We start from the raw sequence: 24,295 nt of genomic DNA, 5'->3' as shown, positions 1-24,295 counted from the left end.
ATATCCGACCTCTCTGGGAACCTAGGTGAGGAGAAACCCAAGTGCCTGGGCCATTCCTCTATATTGTGGATGGACAGCCAATGCAGGAAGTACCTGAGACCCCATAAATGGCTCATTCAGAGGAACCCAGGAAAATGTCAAGATGAAGGAATAAAAGGCAATCTCAGCCCTCTATCCTGCACAGAACAAGCTTTAAAGACATAGACATAGAAGAAAGTGGAAGTTATGCACCTGAAATTTCTGAAAGAATAGCAACAGAGAGGGGGGAAAAAGGTGGCTTGCTGGGGGCTGGATGGAGAGCCTCTGCAGAAAAATCAGATCAGAGGCTAGAATTTGACAATACGGAGAGAGCCAGACAATTGGATAATGATTCTTATTAACCAAGGCGGTAACCAAAGGGAAAAATAAAACTAGGAAAAGGAAGAAAAAGCACAGGTGGACAACTGAAATCCAACACACTCACTGAGACCTGTTCAGTGCTGTACTAGGTATGCCCAGATAATCCAAAGTCATGCTGAGACAGCAGCTGCCAATAACAGGAGCAGCAAAGTCCGGGCCCTTAACAGGAGCACACGGCACAGTGAGCAGTGGATCCAAGGGGAAGAGCTTTGTTGGCTCTCAGTGAGTGCTGGAAATGGGGTGTCAGGGACCTGTGAAGCAGCCAGATCCATCTGGATGCACCAGAGGAGATTGCGAGAGGACCATACACCTGGGCGCCGAGGCAGGACATCGCACAGTTTTGACCGATCCGTGCTGTACTGGGAGCACAGTGAAGACATGCAACGCAGTGTGGAGTGGACCCAAGAGGAAGAACTGCATTGATTCCCGGTGAGTGCTAGTGATTGGGTCCCATGGCTGCTGTTGCTGACTGGAGGACATCTTGAAGTTGGTCAGAGCCCGGTGCTGTGGCAGTGTCAGTCGACTGCCCCTGACACAGGGAGGACTGGTGGAGGACATCTTGGAGTTGGGCAGAGCCTGGTACCGTGGTGATATCAGTCAGCTGTCCCTGGTGCAGAGAGAAATGGTGGGATCTGCTGGGGCTGAGCCACATCTCTGGTTGGGACCCAATAAGCAGGTACATAATTGTCACAACTCCGTGACGTCCACAAGGTACAGCCTAACTTGCAGATTGACTGGATCAGAGGCTCAAGACTAGCCTGCACCATCCCTGCATCCCCACATGTACCTCAGATAACAGCAAACAGGGGAGGGCAGCAAAACCCCAATCAACAAGCTTCAGAAAGACCATAAGAAACACGGAGAGGGGCAGAGACCCCCAGGACACACCAGTCTGAAAGAAACCAGAAACAGGACAAGAGATAAAAATAAAAAAAAAAATTAAAAAAATTAAAAAAAAACCTCCAGCTGCTGAACCTGGGAAAATAAGCCCAGGAGAAGTAAATACAGAAGAGAACCAATGCCCTAACCATCCAATACTAGACACAGCATCAGCAGACACAAAGAAATACCTTATGACCTCATAGACGAATTTAAAACTGTACTTCTGATCCAAGTGAGGCAAGATATAAAAAGATTAATTAAAGAAATGATAAGCCCCTCCCAAGAGAACACAGATGGAAGAACGGAGGGATTCAGAAAAGAAAGAGAAGCCTTTGATGAAGAATTTAAACATAACCTAGAATACATGAAACAGATCCAAAGAGATTACTAGGAAACTAAAATCTCCTTTAAAAACTGGCAAAATGCCTTGACAGAAAGTCAAGTTATCCTTTTGAAACTTGAAGAGAGATTTATGATGCATGATCAGGAAAGAAAAGAATCTTAAAAATAACAAGGAACCAGAAAAATAATTCAAAGACTAGAATATGACAAAAGGATACATAACTTAAGAATAAAGCACATGAGCAAAGAAGCAGGAATAACCAGAAATGAACTACAAAGACTATTCACAGATATAAGAAAGGAAAACTTCCCAAGCATAGGAAAAAGAAATGATATACAGATAAATGAGGCATACAGAACTCCAGCCACCTATAACCAAAACAGATCTACATCCAGACATATAATAATCAAGATTCCAGAAATCCACCAAAAGAACAGAATATTAAAAGCAGCCAAGGAAAAGAAGCAGATTACCCAGAACGGAAAAATTATCAAAATAACAACAGACTTATCAACACAAACTCTCAAATCTAGAAGAGCTTGGGGGGAAACAGTCCAAGCCCTAAAAGAAAATAATCTGCAACCAAGACTGATGTACCCAAAAAAACTCTCTCTCAAAATTAATGGAGAAATAAGATGTTTCCAAGACAAGAAGGAACTGTGGGAGTTCATGGCCACCAACCCAACCCTATAAAAAAATACTGAAGGACATTCCAGGGAGAGAGAGGAAAAAATACCAGGATTCCAGCAACAGTGGCAGAGAGGCCTCAATGAATGGGGCAAACAGTGGAATGAAGGAGTAAAGTGGACAAATTATAGCAGAAAAATAGAATAGCAGACATGAGGCAAAGACGGTAAGCTATAATCTTTAATATAGATGTCCTTGATACACTAAAATAAAAAAAAGAAACAGGCAGAGTAGATTAGGAGGCAGGTTCCATCAAGATGCTCTGAATAGGAAATACACTTAACCCAAAAGAGGGTTAATAAACAGAAAGTTAAAGATGAGAAAGCAATGCTATATGTGACAGGAAACCAGAGAGAAATAGAGATAACTCATCCAGCAGCCTCAGATAGATTGGAAAGCTATTACAGTTTTGGGCAGGGTAGAACTACAAAGCTGGAAGGAAGGAAAACCCCATGACTTTAGTAAGTAAAGGAGTATAGCTCAAGATCAAGCTCAGGGGTAAAAAGGTTCAGCAACACTCAGACAGTCAACAAACTGGCCCCATAATCTAAAAACTAAAGGGGCTAGTGGGACCCAAAACATACAAAGCATCCTGAGAAGGGGAAAGGTGAAAAATAGCTAAAAAAGGAAGGCAGAGGTCATTGTTAATAGTGTACCAGGATTTAAAAGTCACAGTAGGCTTATCACTCATTTAGTTTAATTTTATTTCGTTCCGGTCTGTCCACTCATATCAGATTTGAGGGCACAGACATCTAACTCAAAAATAGCAGGTTATACCATGGGTTAACTATCCTTAATTTCCTATTAACTTAAACTGAAACCCTGTATTACTTACATTGTCTTACTTTGATTTATCTTATTTGAATCTGGTTTGTTAGACCGCAGTTTTGCCTTGGCTGATTTTATTCAAATTTGGTATGCTTGATAGTATCAAGTCTAATAGTAGAGGCAACTACTCTGAAGATGACAAGATGTAAAAGATATCCATACTGGTTTTGATTATTTACTGCTCTCAAGTCCTACAATGTTTTCAAAGTTGTGTTTTTATAAAAATAGCTATGTAATACTATGCTTAACTATATTAAGCCTGATGATGTGGACAAGTCTATTGAAAATAACAAGAGAAAGCATAGTAACTATTGTAGATCACCTAATATTGTGGTCTTATGTGTCTTTTTCATTGCATGCTTTTCTAGGAATTTGTTTTGTTGTCTTGTTATAATCTGTTTTTCCTTATAATACAGAGAGGATAGATATACAAGTAGAAATTCACACATGGGAAGAATTTTTTAAACTATTTACAGGAACAGATTATATAATGCATGATGTAATGAACAGATACTCTGAAGAAAAAGAGGCACTAAGAAACCCAATGCTAATTCTGTAACATTATGATATTAAAAACTAGCAATACTATTATTCACTGTTCAGAGTGATAATGGTCTAGTCTCAAGTTCAATTTCAGCATACGTAAAGATAAGGACAGCTACTATGAAGAGAATGAGAGACATTATGGTAGTCATTATTGACTTCTCCAATGTCAAGTCTTGAAGACCTAAAAAGCCTTCATCATCCTGTAATATCTGATTAGTTATATAATATGCAGTATGTATTCAATGTGTGAGAAGATGGGGACAACTATTTGGAAGAAAACTAGAAACAATAAGATAGACAGTGAAGATCTCCAGTGGACTTGCTTTGAAATCCATATTTCTTTAAATTGTTTCTTTATGAACTGTTTTATTCTGTTTTGATATATTTAATCTTACCCTCTTTAAGATAAAAAACAAGTGTATAGGACTGATAACCATATTACTAAGTTTTCATTGGATCATTGAGCATAACTGCTGGCAGTGTCACTATTTGAATGTCACTTTGTATGCTTTAATTTTGTAACCTGAACAACTATTTCTAAGATGACAATATGTAACTTATCAACTAGTGATTTTTACTGTTTATTTTCTGTAATTCTGTATTATTTCTACCTTTTTTTTCTTTTTCTTTTTCTTTTTTTTTTGCTTTCTTTCTCTTTAAATAAAAAATGAAACTACGAGAAAAAAGAATAATAGCAACAAAAGAAACAACTTCATGAGGCTGTAAAAGTAATCAGATCAGAAATAATATCTCGGGTAAAAGAAGAAATGACAAACATAGTGAAAGAATTGTTCAATCTATCTAAAGAAGACACAGATTTTTAAAAAGTAGCATAGAACAATAATGGAAACCATGAATGAACAACATAAGAAGGAATTACAATGCATGAAACAGATTCAAAAAAGATATTCAGGAAATTAAAAACTCCACTGAAAGCTGGAAAAACTACATGAAAGAGACTGAAGATAGACATTCAGATCTTGAGCACAGGATGGCAGCTAGTGATCATAAAAGGAAAGATCTCTTAAAAATAAGAAGGAACCAGAAAATAACAACTCAATGGCTGCAAAACAACTCAAAGAAAATTAATTCAAAAATGAGAGGTGTCAGGAAAAGTGCAAGAATCAACACAAATGACATAAAGAGACTATTTTCAGAAGTAATAGCAGAGAATTCCCCAAGCATAGGAAAGGACCTGACACACAGGTAAATGAAGCATATACAAATCCATCTAGCCATAGTCAAAATAACCCAGACATAATTAAGATCCTAGAAATTCAGCACAAGAACAGAATATTAAAAGCTGTTAGAGAAAAGAAATAAATCACCTACAAAGGAAAACCCATCACAATCATGGTAGACTTCTCAACACAAACCATCATGTCAAGAACAGCTTGGAGTAAAGTGCTCCAAGTTCTGAAAGAAGACAACATCCAACCCACATTCATATTGCAAAACTATTGGTCAAAATTAATGGATAAATAAGATACTTCTATGATAAAGAAAAAAATGAGGGAATTCATTACCATCAAACCAACCCTACAAAGAATACTATAGGACTTTCTAGACAGAGGTAAAAATGACCACAGTTCCAGGAACAGCAGCAGAGAGGATGTTGAAGTTGTGAGGAAAACAATTAGAATCAGGACACAAAATTTATAATATTATTTTATGTTGGTCACCCAAAGTTTAACACAAGAAAGTTCAAGAAATCTGTCCACAACACTAAAGATCCAGAATGATTTAGCCAAGGGCCTAGATCCCACAGCAATGGCCTGCATGAGTCCAGATGAAGACATAGAATGCAAGACAATGCCTCCCACAAAGTCCAACTGGAAGTCTAGAGCCAAGGAGAAGGACTCACGCACAGATCTTTTTATGAATCTGTGCTAGGAAGGACCAAAGGTCAATGATGGAAGCTATAAAGTCTATGCCAGTGGGGTAAAGGAACTGTGCTGGTAGGGTGAGGATTCTACACTGGAGCCCAGAAGTCACACTCAAAATAAGGACCAGGGATGCCCTAAAATGTATGTCCGCCATGCTCAGTGATACAAAGTTCTCAAGATTCTCCGATGATAAGAACAGTTGAGTACATGCTAGAAAGCCAGCATGACAAGTTTCTCCTGGAGATTAAACAGCACATATCTTCCCCTCTGGTGCTAGGAAGCAATGCTCAATGTAAGGACCAGATCTCCCTCAAAGTGAATCACAGCCACTTTCACCAACAAGGTCCTCTGATGACAATGGTCGAACTCACACTGGGGAAGCTAGTCATGACGAGCTCCTCCAGGAGAACCAATGGCTCAAAATAGTAAGACTTAGCAAAATCCACACCACCTAGCTCTTCACATCTCAATTTATGCTGGCAACTTTCCTCAGGTAAACCATCTACACTCAGCATGATGCTGATTTAATTCAGCTGGCATTAAGTCAATACCAGTTTTTAAACCACAGCAGGGGATCACCAAGCAGGGCAGGCAATTGACTGGAGAGGAAAAGTAGGGGGTCAATGGCAGGAGGGTAGCATGGCATAGATGAGCCATGTCAGTTCATAACCATTAATATAATATATATACTATATATATATATATATATATATATATACTATATATATATATATATATATATACACACACTATATTATCATTTTGCTGGAGAAACACTCAGAGAATTTCTTTAAAACTCAGTAATAGATGCCTAATTTAAATAATATATAACCATTAATATAGGCCATTATATAGGCCTTAATTTGTTTTGTTTTGAAATCCTGCATCATTTTCATTGCTTTGTTTTATTTTATTCTCTTTTTTTGATTTTATTATATCTGATGGTATGTGCAACTATTTTGAAGATAGCAAGATATAATAGCCATGGTTGATTTTCCATTGTTTTGAATTTCTGTATCACTTCATTTTTCCTGTATCACTATCATTTTTCTGTTTTGATCGGTTTTATTCTGTCTGTTTTGTTTGATTTTATTATACCTCACAGTATAGGCAGTTACTGTGAAGATAACATGAAGCATTATGGTAACCATTGTTGATTTTCTATTATCTTGTTTTAAAGTCCTGTATTGCTTTCATTGTTTTGATTTGATTAGCTTCTTTTTCATTTGGTTTGGTTTTATTTTCTTTAAACTTAAAAAAAATAAAGCAGCAAAACAAACAAACAAAAAATAACTGTTAAAATTGCAGCTGTTGGGCTGGGGATTTAGCTCAGCGGCATAAGCACCTGCCTTGCAAGCAGGCAGTCGTGAGTTCAATCTCCGGTACCGATAAAAAGGAAAAACACACACACACACAAAAATTGCAGCTGTTTTTCCAGATATGGAATAAATAATTATCAGAATAAATTATTGAAATAATTTTATGATCCCAAAGAGCTGATATTAATAACTCAAGAAAACAATAGGTAAATCTCATCTATTTATTCAGATAAAAAAATTCTTATCAAAATATTAGTAAATCAAAAAATGAATAATATTATGATAGCCACAGTTGATTTCCTATTATCTTGATTGAATTCCTCTATCACTTTCATTGTTCTGTTTTGAACAATGACTGTTTGATATAATCTGAATTGAGTTAATAATGAAATAAATTAATGTAGTAATTGCATTAAATTAATTAGCAGAAAAATCTAAGCATCATTCCAGAAAAGGGCACTGATAAATCTGTTATGGCTTGTGTCTAGATGTACCACCAAAGCTTCATGTAGTCATAGAGGGGGCTTTTTCAGAGGTGGCTAGATCCAGAGTGACTGATGCTGTAACTGATCCATGGTGTAATGCAAGGATTGAGGGCAAGGGTCAAGGGTTTGAGTACCATCTGCTGTAAGTAGCCTTGATAAAATAAAAGTGGCAGAAATAAACTGTTAAGGTCCCTTGGTGCTTTTGCTATCTTTGCCTGCAATGATCTACTTCTCCTCTGAGACGTCCCTCTGCCATGTACCACTCTGACTTGGATCCAGCCAACCATGGACTGAAGCCCCTATGAACTGAAAGTCAAATTAACTTTATTCCTTTTACTTGTAGATGTCAGCAAGAAGAAAACTAAAACAAAATCTAACACTCATTCATGATATAAGCCCTTATCATATTACAAAAAATTCTTAATGATGCCAATGAAATCCACAGTGAACATCATTTTACTGGAGAAACACTCAGAGAATTTCTTTAAAACTCAGTAATAATAATAGATGCCTAATTTAAAGAGAAACCAAATTTGCATATAACCTGATCACCTAGTATAAAAAAACTAAAAAGTATTTACACATAAATTACCAAAACACATCAAGTCAGACATAAAATTAATACAAAAGCTAATTGTGTTTGTTTTCATAAAGTCATCAACAGGAGAACTGGGCATGGTGGCACACTTCTGTAACCCCAGCACGTGGAAGGCTGAGGCAGACAGATCATTCCAAGTTCAAGGCCAGCCTGGGCTACAAAGTGAGCCCAAGACAAGCCTGAATCACACAGTGAGACCTTATCTCAAAAAGACAAAAAAAAGGTCATAAACAGGGGGAAAAAAAAAAGGACAGTGGTCTAATGAATGCCATCTTTCCTCCAAATTCATATCTACCTATAATTCAGAATGTGACCTTATTTAGAAATGGAATCTCTACAGATAATTATTAATGCAGTGGAAATGAAGTCACATCTTAATTAGGTTAAAATGTGGTCACACTGATCTAATACTAGACTAGTGTGGGCACTAAATCTAGTGACTGATATCCTTATAAGAAAGTCATGCGAAGAAAGAAGTTGAGATTGGAATGGTGCAGCTCTGGTAAAAGAAATGGGGCGGCTATGGTCAAGACTGCCTGGAGCTATCAAATATTGGAAAAGGCATAGAGGAACTCTTCCTTAGACTCTCTTAAGAGAATATGGCTCTGGGGTTGGGGATTTAGCTCAGCGGCATAAGCGCCTGCCTTGTAAGCAGGCAGTCGTGAGTTCGGTCCCCAATACCGATAAAAAAAAAAAAAAGGAAAACAAAGAGAATAAGGCTTTTCTGAGACCTTGATTCCAGAGTTTTAGCCTTCAGAATTGTAAGAGAATAAATTTACATTGTTTTAGATTAACTAAGCCAAGAAAATTGTGGTAATTCCTTATGGTGGCCATAAGAAACCAATATAAATTTCATATAGAAAAGAAAAATACCAGATATCAATCAACTGTTTTACCAAGAAGGAAAGTATCTGAAAGGTAGGAGAGGATTTTCATGCTGAAGTAATAAATTAAAAAGAAAGCTGATATACAGATCAAGTCAAACAGACGATAAAAGAAAAGGGGGAAGCAGCACTGCTTATGGTAGCTCAGCTGCCTGCTCCACTGGGGAGAAGTCATCTTGGATAGTGATGCAAAAACTCAGAGGGATGATCTAGTGCTATACAGACCAGAATCCTGGGGACAGCCTCACACATATATCCACCTCTTCCAGACACTGAGAAAAGCAGTATTCCTGTGTTCCTTACTCCAGCACACACCATAGATAGGATGGGCCTCTAACCCCAACAGACTCAGGCCACAGAGAAACTATACAGGTGAAGGGCATAATTTGTTCTATAATTAATTAATTAATTAATTAAAAACTTAATTTGTTCTACAAGTTTGAAAAATATAGGCATGTTTTTATTTATGTGAGAAAGATGGCCATGGTCATGTTTGTCATTTGATGCAGAGCTTGCAATCAGAAACAAAAATTTTGCCAAATTTGTAAAAACTCTGTTTACAAGAGTAATAGCTGAGGCAGGGGAGGAGAACAAGAAATCAACAAGAAGCCAAGACCTCTTTTGAGTCAGCGCCATGCATGGGCTGTGGTGGAGCCAGAAGCCAGCTCCTTCTGATACATGGGCAGGGAAACAGGAAGAATCAATATTCCTCTCCTTCTGCCCCTACAAGTGACCATCTGATATGGAGAACCACAGGCTGTGATGATAGCTAATGAGGTAAAATATAACTTAATGCTTGGAGTACTTAGTGTTTCACTAACTTACCTAAAGCCAGTAATCTGATCATCTATTCAGAGGATAACAATAAACAATTCAGCATACATACGGGATCTTCTTCTGAAAGTAGTGGCCATTATTAATTCCCTATTATATTGCTTTGAAACCCTGTATCATTCTTATTATTTTGTCTGGTTGGCTTTTATTGTGTTTTATCTTGTTTGATTTTGTTGTATCTGATCTTATGGGCAGTTATTTCAAAATAACAAGATACATTATGATAGCCATTCTGGATTTACTATTATCTTATTTTGAAGTACTGTATCACTTATATTGTTTTGTTTTTGTTGGCTCTATTCTGTTTCTGATTTTTTGTTTGTTTGTTTATTATGTCTGAAGGTATGATAGCTATTTTGAAGACAACAATAGACATTTTGAACACTACTGTTGATTTCTTACTACCTTGTTTTAAAATCTTGTGTCACACTGTCTTGTTTTGACTGGCTTACTCTGTTTTATTTTGCTTCATTTTATCCTCTCTATAATAAAATTTTTTAAGAAGAATAATAGCAGAAATTTTTCAAAGCATGGAAAAAGAATTTGAAATACAGGTAAGTGAAGCATACAGAATCCATAATAGTTATAATCAGTAAAGAACTACACCAAGACATGTAATAGTCAGGGCTGCAGAAACTCAACACAAAAACAAAATTTTAAAAGCTGTTACAAGAGGCAAATCACCAATAAAGCAAACCAATCAGAATTACACCAGACTTTTCAACACAAACTCTAAAGTCAAGGAGAGCTTGGACTCAAGTGTTTCAATCTCTAAAAGAAAACAACTTTCAACCCAGAGTTATAGTCTATTACAAAGTTTCTTTCAAAAGTGATAAATAAGATACTTCCATAATGAAGAGCATCTACAGAAAATAATGATCACAAAATTAGCACTCCAAAAAATTCTCAAGGATAATCTAGAAAGAGACAATGAAGATAACAATGTAAAGAAGCCCAATAGAATGCATCCACCAGATCAGAAGAGCAATTAAATAAGAGAAATAAAGGAAGTAAAAACTAGGAAAATAATGTAATGACATAAAAAAGTCATACATATCAGTTTTTACCATCTCAACATTCAAAGACAGATTAGCATAATAGATCAAGAAACAAGATACAAAAATATGTTCTTCTTACTTTTACACTGTTAAAACACAAAACCCAACACTTACATCTTAAAAGAAGAAATATTTATCTCAGCTGACAGTCTACAGAAGTTTCAGTCCACAGTCAGTACAGGGTGGGATGGCAGAGGGCCATCAATTCATGGTAAAAACAGATAAGAAACAGCAAACCAGTAGCAAGTAGCATGGAGCAAGCCTCTTTTTCTGTTTTATTCCATCTAGGATAGACCTTATGGGTGGTGCAACAAACAACCAGCATGAGTCTTCTCATTATCCACCCCTAGAACTACACCAAACCAATTAGTGGACTAATCCAGAACCACACATCCCTAATCCCTGTATTACACATCATGATCCAAAAGCCTCAACTATGAGCACATGAGGCTTTGGGGTGACATCTAAATATAAGCCATAACAATGGAGCATACATGAAACATATTTAAACCAAAAATAAATTCATAGATTGAAAGCTGAAGGATTGAAAACAATACTCCATGCAACAGGAACTCAGAAAAAAACCTAAGTAGCTATTTCCATTGAAGAAAAAGTGAATTTCAAGCCAACAAATGATTTAAAAAGACACAGAAAGTCATTACATACCGGTTAAAGGAACAGGTAAACAAGAGACAACAATCAAAAATACATACACACCAAATAACAGTGCACCCAACTTCACAAAACAAACATTAATCCTCATGAAAAAATTAGATAAGCACCAATACAATTATAATGGGGAGCTCAATACTCGACTGTTACAAATAGACCAACCAGACAAAAAAATCATAAACAAATCTTCAAACAAATGACCTTAATAAGTATTTTTTATAGAGTGTTCTATCTAACAGCAGAATATACATTCTTCCCAGCAGCACATGGGACTTTCTCCAAAATAGACCACATTATAACTCATAGAACATGCCTAAGTAAATGCTAAGGAAACAACTATGCCACGCATATTATCAGATCAGAGTACAATAAAACTAAAAATCAATGACATAAACACCACAGAAAGTATGCACATGAGTGGAAAATAAATAATAACCTCTTGGATATTCAATGAATCACAGAAAATTAAAGAGATTAGTTCTGACAGTCAAACGATAAAGATAGTATGACATATAGGAACATTTAGAATGCAATAAGATCAATCCTAAGAACAAAGTTTATGATAGTAAATTTCCACATCTAGAAAACAAAAGGAGCTCAAACAAATAACTTAATGATGCAGCTCAAATTTCTAGAAAAACAATAACATTCCAAACCCAAAGCTAGTACAAGAAAGGAAATTATAAAAATCAGAGGAGAAATGAATGCAATTGAGACTAAAAAATACAATGAATCAGAGAGTTAGTTCTTTAAAAGAATAAACAAATTAGACAAGTACTTAGCCAACTTTATCAAAATAAGGGGAAAAAAGACTCTTATTCATACAATTAGAAATGAAAAGGACCAAGTCACAACAGATTCTGCCCTAATCCAGAAGATGATTGATAACTACTTTGAGAATCTGTACTCTAATAAAATTGAAAATTCAGAAGACATGGATAAATTCCTAGATACATATAAAGATATTGAGGCTGAAGAAATACTGAAGCTGAATCAAGAAGATATAAAAATTCTGAATAATCCATTATCAGTCAATCAAATTGAAGAAGCAATTAAAACCAACTACAACTAAGGAAAACTCAGGTTCAACCCAGGTTCTGAGAGATACACTGCCACATTCTCCAAGAGGTTTCAAGAAGTTCTAAGGTGATACTCCTCAAATTCTTTAATGAAATGAAAGGGGAAGCTGTACTCCCAAAATCATTCCTGGAATCAAGTATTACCCTGATAACAACACCAGAAAAGAAATAAACAAGAGAACTATAGGCCAATTTCCTTTACAAACACAGATGCAAAAATCTTCAACATGATAAAAATAAAAGAATGCACCAAACCATCAAAAAGATTATATACCATGACCCAGTAGGATTCATTCCAGGGATATAAGGATGGTTCAACATATACAAATCAATTAATGTAACATACCACATCAACAGAACAAAAACCACAAGGTCATCTCATAGACACAGAAAAAACATTTGACAAAATTCAATATCCATACATGATAAAAACCCTAAAGAAAATTGGAATACATAGTCTTTATCTCAATCTGATAAAAGGCCATCTATGTCAAATGAATAGCTAGTATCATACCAAATCTAAATGTATAAAAGCTAAAAGCTTTCACTCTAAAATCAGAAATAAAATTCCTATCACCAGTCTTGTTCAATAAAATCCTTGAAAAACTAACTAAAACAATTAGATAAGAGAAAGAAATAAAAGAAATATGGATAGGAAATGGAAACAAATTTTAGTATTTAAAGATGGCACAATCACCTACATAAAGACCTCAAAAACTCCACCAAAAATCTCCTAGACTTAGTAACTAACTTGAGTAAGTATACCAGGATAAAGTCAACACTCTAAAATCCATAGCATTGCTATAAAACAATAACAAACTCACTAGAGAGAAATTTAGGAAAAAACACTTTTAACAACAGCATCAAGAAAAATGAAATACTTAAGAATTAACCTAACCAAGGAAGTGAAAGAATCCTCAATGAAAGTTATAGTTCCCTTAACAAGGAGATCAAATAGACTATCAGAAAATGGAAAGATGCCCTGTTCTTGGATAGACAGAACCAATATAGTGAAATATACTTCCAAAACTATTACCCAGCTTTCATGTAATATCAATCAAAATACCAATAGATTCCTCACAGAACTAGAGAAAACAATCCTAAAATTCATATGAGACCAGAAGAGACCCAGAAAATCAAAAGCAATTCTGGGCAACATGGACAAGGAAAGGGGCATTACAATCCTAGGCTTCAAGCCATATTACAAAGCTACAGTGATAAAAACAGCATGGTATTGTCAAAAAAGCAGACCTGTAGATCAATGGAACAAAATAGCAGATGTAGAAACAACTCCAGGCATATTCAGCTACCTTATCTTTGATAAATTGACAAATACCCTCACTTGAGGAAACATAACCTCTTGTAACAAATCATGCTGGAAAAACTTGTTTACCAAATGCCAAAGTCAACCTGGACCCATAGCTCCCACCATGCACCAAACTAAAATCAAAATGGATCAAAGATTTACATATTAAAACACAAAAACTAATCTCCTGAAAGACAGAATATATAAAACTCTTGAAAACACAGTTATAAACAAAGACTATGAACAAAATTTTGGTTGCACAGAAAATATTACAAAGAATAAACAAATATGATTACATCAAATAAAATGCTTCTGCACAGCAAAGGAAAACACCAACATAGTGAAGACATAACCTACAAAAAAGGAAGAATTTTTCTGCCATCCTTCCTTCTGAAGGAGGACTAATATTTAGAATATATGAAGAACTAAAAACAATTAGACCTCCAAATTTATAAACCAAACCAAAAATGCGCATCTGAATAGACACTTCTCTGATGCGAAAGTGAAAATGGTCAATTTAATGCATGAAAAATGTTCAACACTGCTAGCCACTCCAGAAATGCAAATTAAAACAATATTAAGATTCCATCTCACTCCAGAAAAAAAATAGTTATCATTAAGAAGTAAATGAATAACAAATACTGGCAAGGCTGTAGGGAAAGACGAAACCTTTTTCCTGGTGGTGTGAGTATACATAGGTTCAACCACTATGGAAAGTAGAAAAGAGATTCCTCAAAAATTAAAAGTAAAGGTTCCATTTGACCAAGGTACTCCACTTCTAGGTATCTTCCCCAAACAGTTAAAGACATCATATTACAATGATACATTTATAACCATATTTACAAGAGCAGAGTTCATAATAGTTGAATCTTGCAAGAAGCCTATTTGTCCATCAACAGGTAAATGAGCAAAACAAATGTTGTATTTACATACGCTGAAGTAATAATACTCCTCCAATAAGAAGGATAAACATGAAGCATTTTTAGGTAAATTGATGTACCTTGAGACCACAATCTTAAGTAAAATACATCAATCAAGCACACAGGTTTGAATATCACATTAGTTTATTTTATGAGAAATCCAAAGTATAAATAAGAAGCAAAATGGGTCAGAGATATTATGGAGGAGGAAGAACTTGTGCAAATGGGAAAGGAAAAATCGAAAGAGGTATGAGGAGGAAAGGAAAAAACATTTAAAGAAAAAAGAACTGAAAGAAAAGAATGGAAATATAACACCTGTAAATGTGGAGGGAAAGAATGATTGGAGGGAGGGTGAGAAAAAGGATAAAAAATTAACATGTGTAATGTACATGTACATATTCCCAATGATGAATGCATGTATTCATTATATACCACAAACCTGTCCTAATAAATAGCAAAAAGTAAAAATAAACTGTATTTTCATTCACTTAAATTAACAAAATTAGAAAAGATTTGTAATGCAATACACTTAGGTAGAAAAGTATCATTTAAATAAAACATAAATTGTAATCCATAAAAGACAAACTTAATCATTTAATTACATTAAAATTTAAAAGCTGTTTATCAAACAATATTACACAAAAAAATCCATAATCTCAGAGAAAAAATGTTTTAAAAATATATAAAACTACAAATAGATTAACATTGCAAAAATACACATAATTAAATATATGATAAAATAGGCTACTTCAGCAAAATTGTAAAGAACATTTGCAACTAAAGATTTTACTAAGAAGGTACAAAATTTACATAAGTTCTATGACCTCCATTCATTCCTCTATATTCATACAACTTATCATTTTTCCTGTTCCTATAGATAACTAATATAAAAAAGATACTCTGTCTCATTAGTAATCAAGGAAATGCAAATTAAAATTAACACTGGACATCATCATCCATTATACAATAAACAAAACTATTTTTAAATGAAATAAAAAGAAACCTTGAGGAAACTTTAGAGAATATGAAACCCACAATCACCACTAGGAAAGTGCAAATTCATTAAACGACACTGGAGTATAGCTTGGTAAAATTGAAAATGACTGTCCCTATAATCAAGAATCTATAGTCTGATGCAAAAAGGTAACACCAATTTTTAAATTAAAACGAAAGAAACTAAATAAAAATATTTACACTGTTAAGTAAATAACTTGGAGAAGTGTATACAAAATGAAAGGCAAAATAAGAATATTTATTCTGTAATTATTCATAATAGAAAAAAATTGACAATTCAAAGATTCATCCATGGAAGAAGAGAAACTATAAGAAAAATCTACGTCCACACATTAGGGTTTCTCACATGTGCCAATTCTGCGAACAATACTACCTCATTATTTTAACCATTCACTTCTCTCCTTCCTAAATAAACCATTTCACCTTCATCTTTTCCCCTAAGAACTCAAACCTCCTATATCTATCATTCTCATTTGCAACTAAAGATTTCACTAATAAAGTCCAAAATGTACACAAGTTCTATGACCTCTATTCATTTCTCTATATCTACATTTATACAACTTACCATTTTTCCTGTTTCTATGAATAAAATGCCTACAATCCTCCTAGGTATGTTCTTCTCTATGTTTGTTAGACCTCACTGCTAGTTTTCTTAATCCCATTCTTTAAGCAAATCTCTTTGATTTCTTCTATCGCTTTTTATATCTTGATATTTCCTGTCAGTTTAAAAGCATTATTTAAGTTCTCCATGCTTAAAAAATATATACATATGTTCCAGTTACAAGGACCTTCCCATCTCTTGGCCATAGAATTAGGAGTCTCTCTTTAATTAAGCCAGATGCTTAATTCTTATTAATTGCATGGCTCATTCCCTAATCCATTTCAGGCTTTACGGAAATTTCTTCTCAATGAAATCTTCTCTAGACATTGTTTTTAGATATAATAATCTGAAAGTTCCTATTCTCTGTCCACATTCTTCTTCTTCTATAACATAAAATTTAAAATATACATTATTTTCATTTTTTATTGTGTCTCTCCCCACTAAAATTTATCTGGAAAACATAAAAAAGTCATTCAAGAAAGAATACAATGATAAATAACACATGCAAAATTTTAAAGCAGACCAACTAAACGGTTTGCTTGTAAATACATATATGGAAGATAAAATATTTACAATGAAAAATAATTAACTTAATAGTAAGATAATAGTTATCTCTCCTGAGAATTGTGAAGTGGGATATGGAGGGACACATAAGGATTTCGGGGTTATTATAATATCCTCTTTCATGGTTCAGGTGGGCAAAGTGTTAATTTTATTATGGCTCTGAAACTATATTCATATGCTTTCATATTCTGTATTGTATATATGCAATATTGTTCAGTTTATAAAAGAAAAATAGCGAAAATATACTCCTCATGTTTAAATTTTCTTTAAAATTAGAGTTATATAGATAAGTATTTCTTTAAATTATCAATATTTGACTTTAATCAGGCATTTCAAAATTCCAAAACTGAAAGCATATCATGACATTTGTCAATGTAACAGTCTGTGTTGCCTATATGAATATTTTATGCCAGGTGTGGTAGCACACATCTATAAACCCAGGACTCAGAAGACTAGTGAAGGAGGAGAAACGCCATGAGTTTCAAGGACAATTTGAATTATGTATGAGGAGTCTCAAAAAACTCAACAAAAACACAAAGCAAAAAAGCAAATAAACATTTTATGTTCATTTTAATGCATTTCTGTGTCACAGCACTTCTTTACTATATGTAGCTATGCATATGTGATTCTATTATTCATTATATTAATCATTATTCAGTAATATTTATGTGTGTATATATGTATGCATGTATGTATGTATATTATGAGATGTCTCATTTAACAAGGCTGCAAAGTTCAGACTGAAATGGCCCACACACTTAAACCCTTACAACAGCTTTGAAGTCGTTTTGCAAAATAATATAATGAAATAATATCAACCCTTAAAACATACGGACATATAAAAACTCAATTTTTGAGAAACAATAACTCTTGTAAGTCAAAAATACTTATTCTCTCTTACTCTTTAAGTGTGAAAAAAAACCAGACCTAACTACCTGTGAAATAGTAAAACAGAAGCAATGACTTTGGTTATATCCTTAACTTTTATGTCTCAATCCTCTCAACAGTACAATAAGAAAGTATTTCAATAATATATACTAAAAATTCATTTGCTTTTGGTATGTGAAATTATGATAAACAGCATATGTCAAACATGAGAAGTCAAACCAAACACAGACTTCTATTTTAGCTAGTCAACTAATAAAGTTGAGAATTCTTCAAAATATATTTTGACCACATGGATAGCTTTTTAATGACATACCTGTTCAAGGCTTTCGTTCATTTCTCTTTGTTGAGTTGTCTAACATTTTCTTACTGATTTTTAGTGCCTCTATGCATTTTCATAATGAGAATCCTTTGTTGCTTTAGCATTATAAATATCCCCTATACTGCAGCTTGCCTTTTCACCTTGTAACTAGTATTTTTAGAATAATTAACTGATATTTTTAGAATTGGAATTTTTAGAATACCAATTGTAACTGGTATTTTTAGAATAATTAAGTCTATCATTTTTACTAAGTCTTATTCTTAAAAACCTTTGTTTTTAAGACACTTTAAGAACATAAAGACACTTGCATTTGTAATCTTCTAGAATATCTGCCATCTTATCTTCCACATTAAGATTGATAACTGACCTGAAACTGATTTTACTGTCTGGAATGAGGTAGGGTTCAATATGTGCTTTTTCCAATTGTGTATCCAATTGGCCCAGAATTATTAAACAAACTGTTCAATTGTGTCAACTCTATCATATATCAAGAGCATATCTCTCTGTGGAATTCCTATTTCTTGTATTTGCTTAGTTCCCTATCTTTAAGACAATTCTTAACTACATATCGCATGTTTGTAAGTTATACAGTCTGGTACAGAAATCTCCCAGCTTTGTTTATTTAGAATTTGTTTTAGCTACAGCTGACCATTTGTACTTTCATATAAATGTGAAAATTAGCACATTGATTTCTAATAGAAAAATATCTGCTAGACTTTTGTTTGGAACTAAACTTTTATGTCAATTGGATAGAAAAGATCTCTCTCCAGTATTGAGCTTTTCATGCAGTTATCATAATTCGTGCTTTATTGAGGTCTTTATCAATTTCTCAAAATAAGAGCTTACAATTTTCTTTGTAAATATCCTTTATATATATCATCAGATTTACTCTTTAGGTTGTTGATGTTCTGATGCCAATGTAAGTTATATTGCTTTTAAAATATCTTTTTACATTGTTCAAGGTATATACAATTACAATTGATAGATTTTTATATTGATCTTTTACGTAGCAGCTTATTACCCACATACAACTATATCTTATCATATTTTATTAAATACCTTTTGCATTGGCTGGAAATTCCAAAACAATGTTGAGTAAAATTATTGATACATTATTCTCAAACTTAAAAAAGAAACCATTCAACATTTCACTGTAATCATTGCAGTGAAGTTTTTCTGCTCGTTTATGTCTGCTCTTCTATGTCTTTTACCATGTAAATAATTTGCTTCTTTTCTAATTCACAATAACTTTTTATCATGAAAATGTTGAATTTTTTCCAAACATTTTACTGACCCTTTCGAAATGATTGCATGGACTTTATCTTTCTCTTTTAATGTTTTGAAATTAATCAGAAATATTTACCCATGATGTTATCTGGGTTTGAAGAGCTTTTCATTTTGTTTTGTTTTTATTTGTTTGTGTATGTTTATTTATTTGTTGAGGCAAAAGAATTTTGATTACAGATTCTATTTCACTGATACAAGATCATTTCAATCTCCTAGTTTTCCATGTGTCATATCTGCAGTTTTGTTTTTCTAGAAATTTGCAACAATTCATATAATATATGTAAATATATTGTCTTAGTTGCTTATAATTTATGCTTATTAACTTATGTCTGTATAATCTGTAGTGATGTTATTTTTTTCCATCTTGACAGGGGTTCTTTAGGTAGTATTTTTTGTCTCTATTTTCTTATTCTCTACATGCTATCATTTTTGGTGATTTTTGATTTTTATGCATGAGTGCTACCATATGTTAGCATTCTATTTCATAAATTTGGGTTCTTTTCTCATATATCTTTGTTTTCATGTATTTATCTGCTTTCCCCTTTCTTTGGAATTACACTGCTGTTCTAGAAGGGGAAAAGGAACTCTTTTACATTGTTGGCAGGAATGTAAACTAGTATAAAAATTACGGAAATCAGCATGGAGACTCGTCAAAAAAATAAAACTAAAAATTTCATTTGACCCAGCTATTCTACTTCCAGGTATCTTCCCCAAAAAGCTAAAGATATCATATTACAGCAAAACACCCATACCCTTATTTGTAGGAAAATAAGTCCTAATAGTTAAATCTTAGAAGCACTCTGTATGTTCATCAACTGAAGAATACATAAAGAAAATACATTTATTTATACACAATGGGAGTATTGCTTTGACGCCAAGAAGGATAACCAAGTCGTCTGTAGGAAGATTAATGTACCTTAAGAATACAATATCAAATGAAATAAATAACACACAGCTTAAATATCACATGATTTGTTTTATCTGATAATCTCAAAATATAATTAAAATAAAGAGCAAGATAAAAGCTAAGAGGAAACGGAGACAGACCTTTTCCAAAGGAGATGGGGATAAAGAGATGGGAAGAGAGGGAAGGAAAAGGGATGAAAAAAAGAATTAAAATGTGTCATATACATGTACCAACTCCCCACCATGAATATAATCATTATGTACTGCAAACATTTACTAATAAAGAAAAAAAAAGATTAGATTACTGATTTTCAAGCTTCTAAAAGTATTTCTAATAGATATATTCAGGGTTCTTGTCCCTCAGTTCCTCTATCTAAATCATACACATTTTGATGTGTTGGTCATTTGTGTTGGTCACTGTAATCACCAAAAAGTTACTTTTTTGTGACTTTTTGTTTTATCAGTTACTTTGCAGGCTTTCAATTTTAAATTTGTTAAGACTTGAATTAAAACTAGCATATGGTGCATTTTAGAAAAGTTCCACATGTGTTTGGAAACAATGCTATAAACTGCAAGGTTTTAAGCTCTTATTTCAAATAAAAAACTGCTAATTTTTAAAATCTTTTATATCCTTACTGTTTTTTGATCTTCTGATACTATTAATAATCAAGAGAACTAGATTCAAAATATTCTACTATGATTTGTCCTATTAATTCTGTTAGTTCTACTTTACTAATTTTAACACAGTGCCATAAAATTCAGAGCTGTTACATATACTGTTCAGGGAGACACTTGGCTTAAACTGTTATTTGTCTAATACTCAGTTATAACAACTTTCTTCAGCTTAGTGATTGCATAATATATTTTTCTTTTATCCTGTACTTTCAATTTGAATCAATAATTTTATTTAAGGTAAACCTTTCAAAGAAATATATGGTTGGATTTATTATCATATTATCAAATATGCATGGCCTTTAAATACTTGTTTTCTTACATTTCATAAAACTGGAATACTTCTTTACACTTAATATAATTATTGATCTATTTGGAATTATACACCATTTTACTATTCCTGTTATACCTGTTTTCATACTTTTCTTTTTCTATTCTTTTTGTAAATCTGTTAGATACCATTTATTATTTTCATTATTCCACCTATTATCTTGTTAGATATATAATATTTAGTTGCTGTATAATGATTACAACATAAGTCACTATCAATTTGAAAATAATACAAGGACATTAGTATTTTAGAACTAATCCATCTCTCTGACTTATATACCATTATATTCATGTTTTTAAATGATATGTATAATCAAACTTCTATTTGTATTATCTTTTATGTGATAATCTATTGGATTTATTCTCTCATTTCTGTACATTCCATTCAGTATCAGGAATTATTTTTCTTCTACCTTAATAATATTTGTTTCATTTAGTATTTCCTTTATTGCATACCTGCAGAGATCAAATTCTCTTCAGTTCATTTTTGACTGAAAATGTCTTTGTTTCACTTTTTAATGGGTATTTCATTTGATGTAGAATTTTAGGCTAGTGATTATTTTTTTTCAAACATTTGAAAACACCTTCTAAAGTCCATTTTTTCAGTTATCTAAGAAAAACATGCCTCTCCCCCCCCCCCGCCTCCAACTGCCTGTACATGTTTCTCTTCATGTTTTCAGCAATTTTATCATAATGGCTATAAGCATAAGCTTCTTTCTACTTATTGCCCTTGGTGCTCCTGGCACTTCTTCAGTGTGGTTTGAAATCATTTGTCATGTTTGAAAAACTTCTCCTTCATTTTTGTCACACAAAAAAGTAAGTCTTATAACTGTATCATCCCCCCCACTACATAATGTAGAAATATGTTTGAAAGTGATTGGGGATAGAGCAAATCCACAATTTAGTTGAATACTGCTCTTCTTTAAACACATAAAGTAACTTCATGTTAAGTTTAAAAGAATGGGTAGTATCTTAAAGCAAAAAATAAATAAACCCCATTTCTCAGACTTCATCAAGGTAAATCAGTAAAACAGCCATTTCTCAGATTTTACAAAGGTGAGTACAAGAAGAATTCTATTCTAATAATTATACATATCCAGAAAAATCAACAGATGAAAGACTGATTAATATTTAAAACATGAAGAGAACATAATGAATGCACATAGTTAACTCGCTAAGTGAAATAATGGAAGATGCACCCATAAAAAAATATGCTTATCTACAATAACTTGTGAAATGTATATTAAAATTTTAGTAAAATATCATTCCCATCTATCATGTTGGCAATAGTAAAAATCCTCATAATTACCATGTATTAATAACAATCTGATGACATAAAGATATTCATATCCTGCTGTAGAAATTATCATAGTGACCTGAAAAGCAATTCGGACATCCCAGTCTCCCTTGTAAGTATATGCCCTAGAGGATTACCACACATATGCATGAAATGACCAGTGCCATGTAGCACCATTTACAATAACAGAAAAAAAAACTGACCTAAATATGAAAAACTTTGTATTTCATAGGAAATTAAATGATGAAACTGAAGAAATTACTTTTGCATTTATAAATATCAAATAAATTAGTGTAAATAAGGACGAATCTAGCATAGATAATATAAAACCTCAAAGTTTTACTAGTTAAAAAATTGTCCATCAAAATGAACATTCTATCAGCACTTAGTAGTGTAAATAATATACAAAGAATAAGAATTTCTATGGGATAAAAAACCATTTTAAAGTTAAGTAATTTATTTATTTATTTATTTATTTATTTAAAGAGAAAAACAAAACTAAATGAAGCAAGACAGTAAAAGGCTAGAAGCAACACAGAATTTCAAGAGAAAAAACATACAGTAAGAGTTCACCAGCTAATATATCACACATTGTCAACTTACAACCAGCTGTCCAGATTACAAAATTAAAGCATACAAAGTAGAGATTAATACAGTGAAATTGCAGTCAGTTCTGTTCAATGATCCAAGAAAAACTCAGCAATATGGTTCTCTTTCCTACACATTTAAATAAACTTGCAGTTATATCCTTGAGATCACTTTCCTTCCTGTTTTTTACACTAACAATCGCGCATTTTAGTTTCCATTACTTCCACAGTTTTTTTTAACTTTTTCTTTGAAGAGGAAAAGAAAAAAGATTGAAAAAAAGGCCAAAAAACAAAAAACAAAACAAGACGGACCAAAGAAAAACCCAATGTGACAAAGCAAAATAGAGTCATTTAGAACAGGAGGATGGACATAGCATAAAATGAAAATAAATAAATAAATAAATAAATAAATAAATAAATAAAGGGGGGGATTACTAGGTGATCAACAATGGCCTATATCAGCTAGTATAAAAGTAATTTATTTTAATGATGAATAAATAGAATAATGTATGTCATGTTACATGATAGCATATCATTAGTTAAAATAAAGCAAGAAAAAGTCCAAGAATTTTTCTATGAATATATTTAGTAAAAATGATTACTGCAGAACACAAAATACATCTTTATCCAGTTTTCTCCTTATACTTTTAATCAGTTTACTTACCAAGTCTTTGTGTTAACTTCATACTTATAAAGATCATCTACCAATCCATATTTATTGCCTGGCAATGCTTTATAGCCTCCATGAACATAAATGGACTTCGTTATTTCATCATATACACTTGTGTGGCCATATCCACCTTGCACAATAGCTCCTTTAGTTTCTGGAACAAGCCAAGTGTTTGATGCTGTAATAGAGAGAAGGTATATCATGAATTTTAGGTAGAATTTTAAATAATGAACAGTAAATCACCAAAATTACAATAAATCAGTTATAGTGACATATTTTAAGAGTAAATATAGCATATTTAACAGTTATTAATCAGAAAATATTTATTTAAAACGTTCCAGGTGCTGTGGTTGAAACTGAGTAATACTGGGTCCTTCCATAAAAGAAATTATACTCTAAAATACCAAAAATCTAATTTTTTGTAGGTGCAAGAT

General features: G+C 33.0%; 1 protein-coding gene across 10 annotated transcripts in view; it reads right to left on the bottom strand.

Annotated features, from left to right (window-relative positions):
• Atrnl1 (attractin like 1) overlaps positions 1-24,295 on the bottom strand; it is an 833,524-nt gene that overhangs the window by 693,757 nt on the left and 115,472 nt on the right. For all 10 annotated transcript variants that reach the window (XR_010046243.1, XM_063244803.1, XM_063244801.1 and 7 more), the window contains exon 9: positions 23,856-24,039. Coding sequence is in view for 9 of the 10 variants with exons in the window: in XM_063244803.1 (XP_063100873.1) it covers positions 23,856-24,039 (184 nt within the window). In the remaining variant the exon portion in view is untranslated. The remainder of the gene's footprint in view (positions 1-23,855; positions 24,040-24,295) is intronic.

Source organism: Cavia porcellus, unplaced genomic scaffold, assembly GCF_034190915.1.
Source record: "Cavia porcellus strain 051 isolate PalLab524CR breed Dunkin Hartley unplaced genomic scaffold, mCavPor4.1 scaffold_2, whole genome shotgun sequence".
In the NCBI taxonomy this organism is placed as follows: Eukaryota; Metazoa; Chordata; class Mammalia; order Rodentia; family Caviidae; genus Cavia; species Cavia porcellus.
Note: the sequence above shows the minus strand (reverse complement) of the source record. Positions and strands in the feature narration are given on the sequence as shown.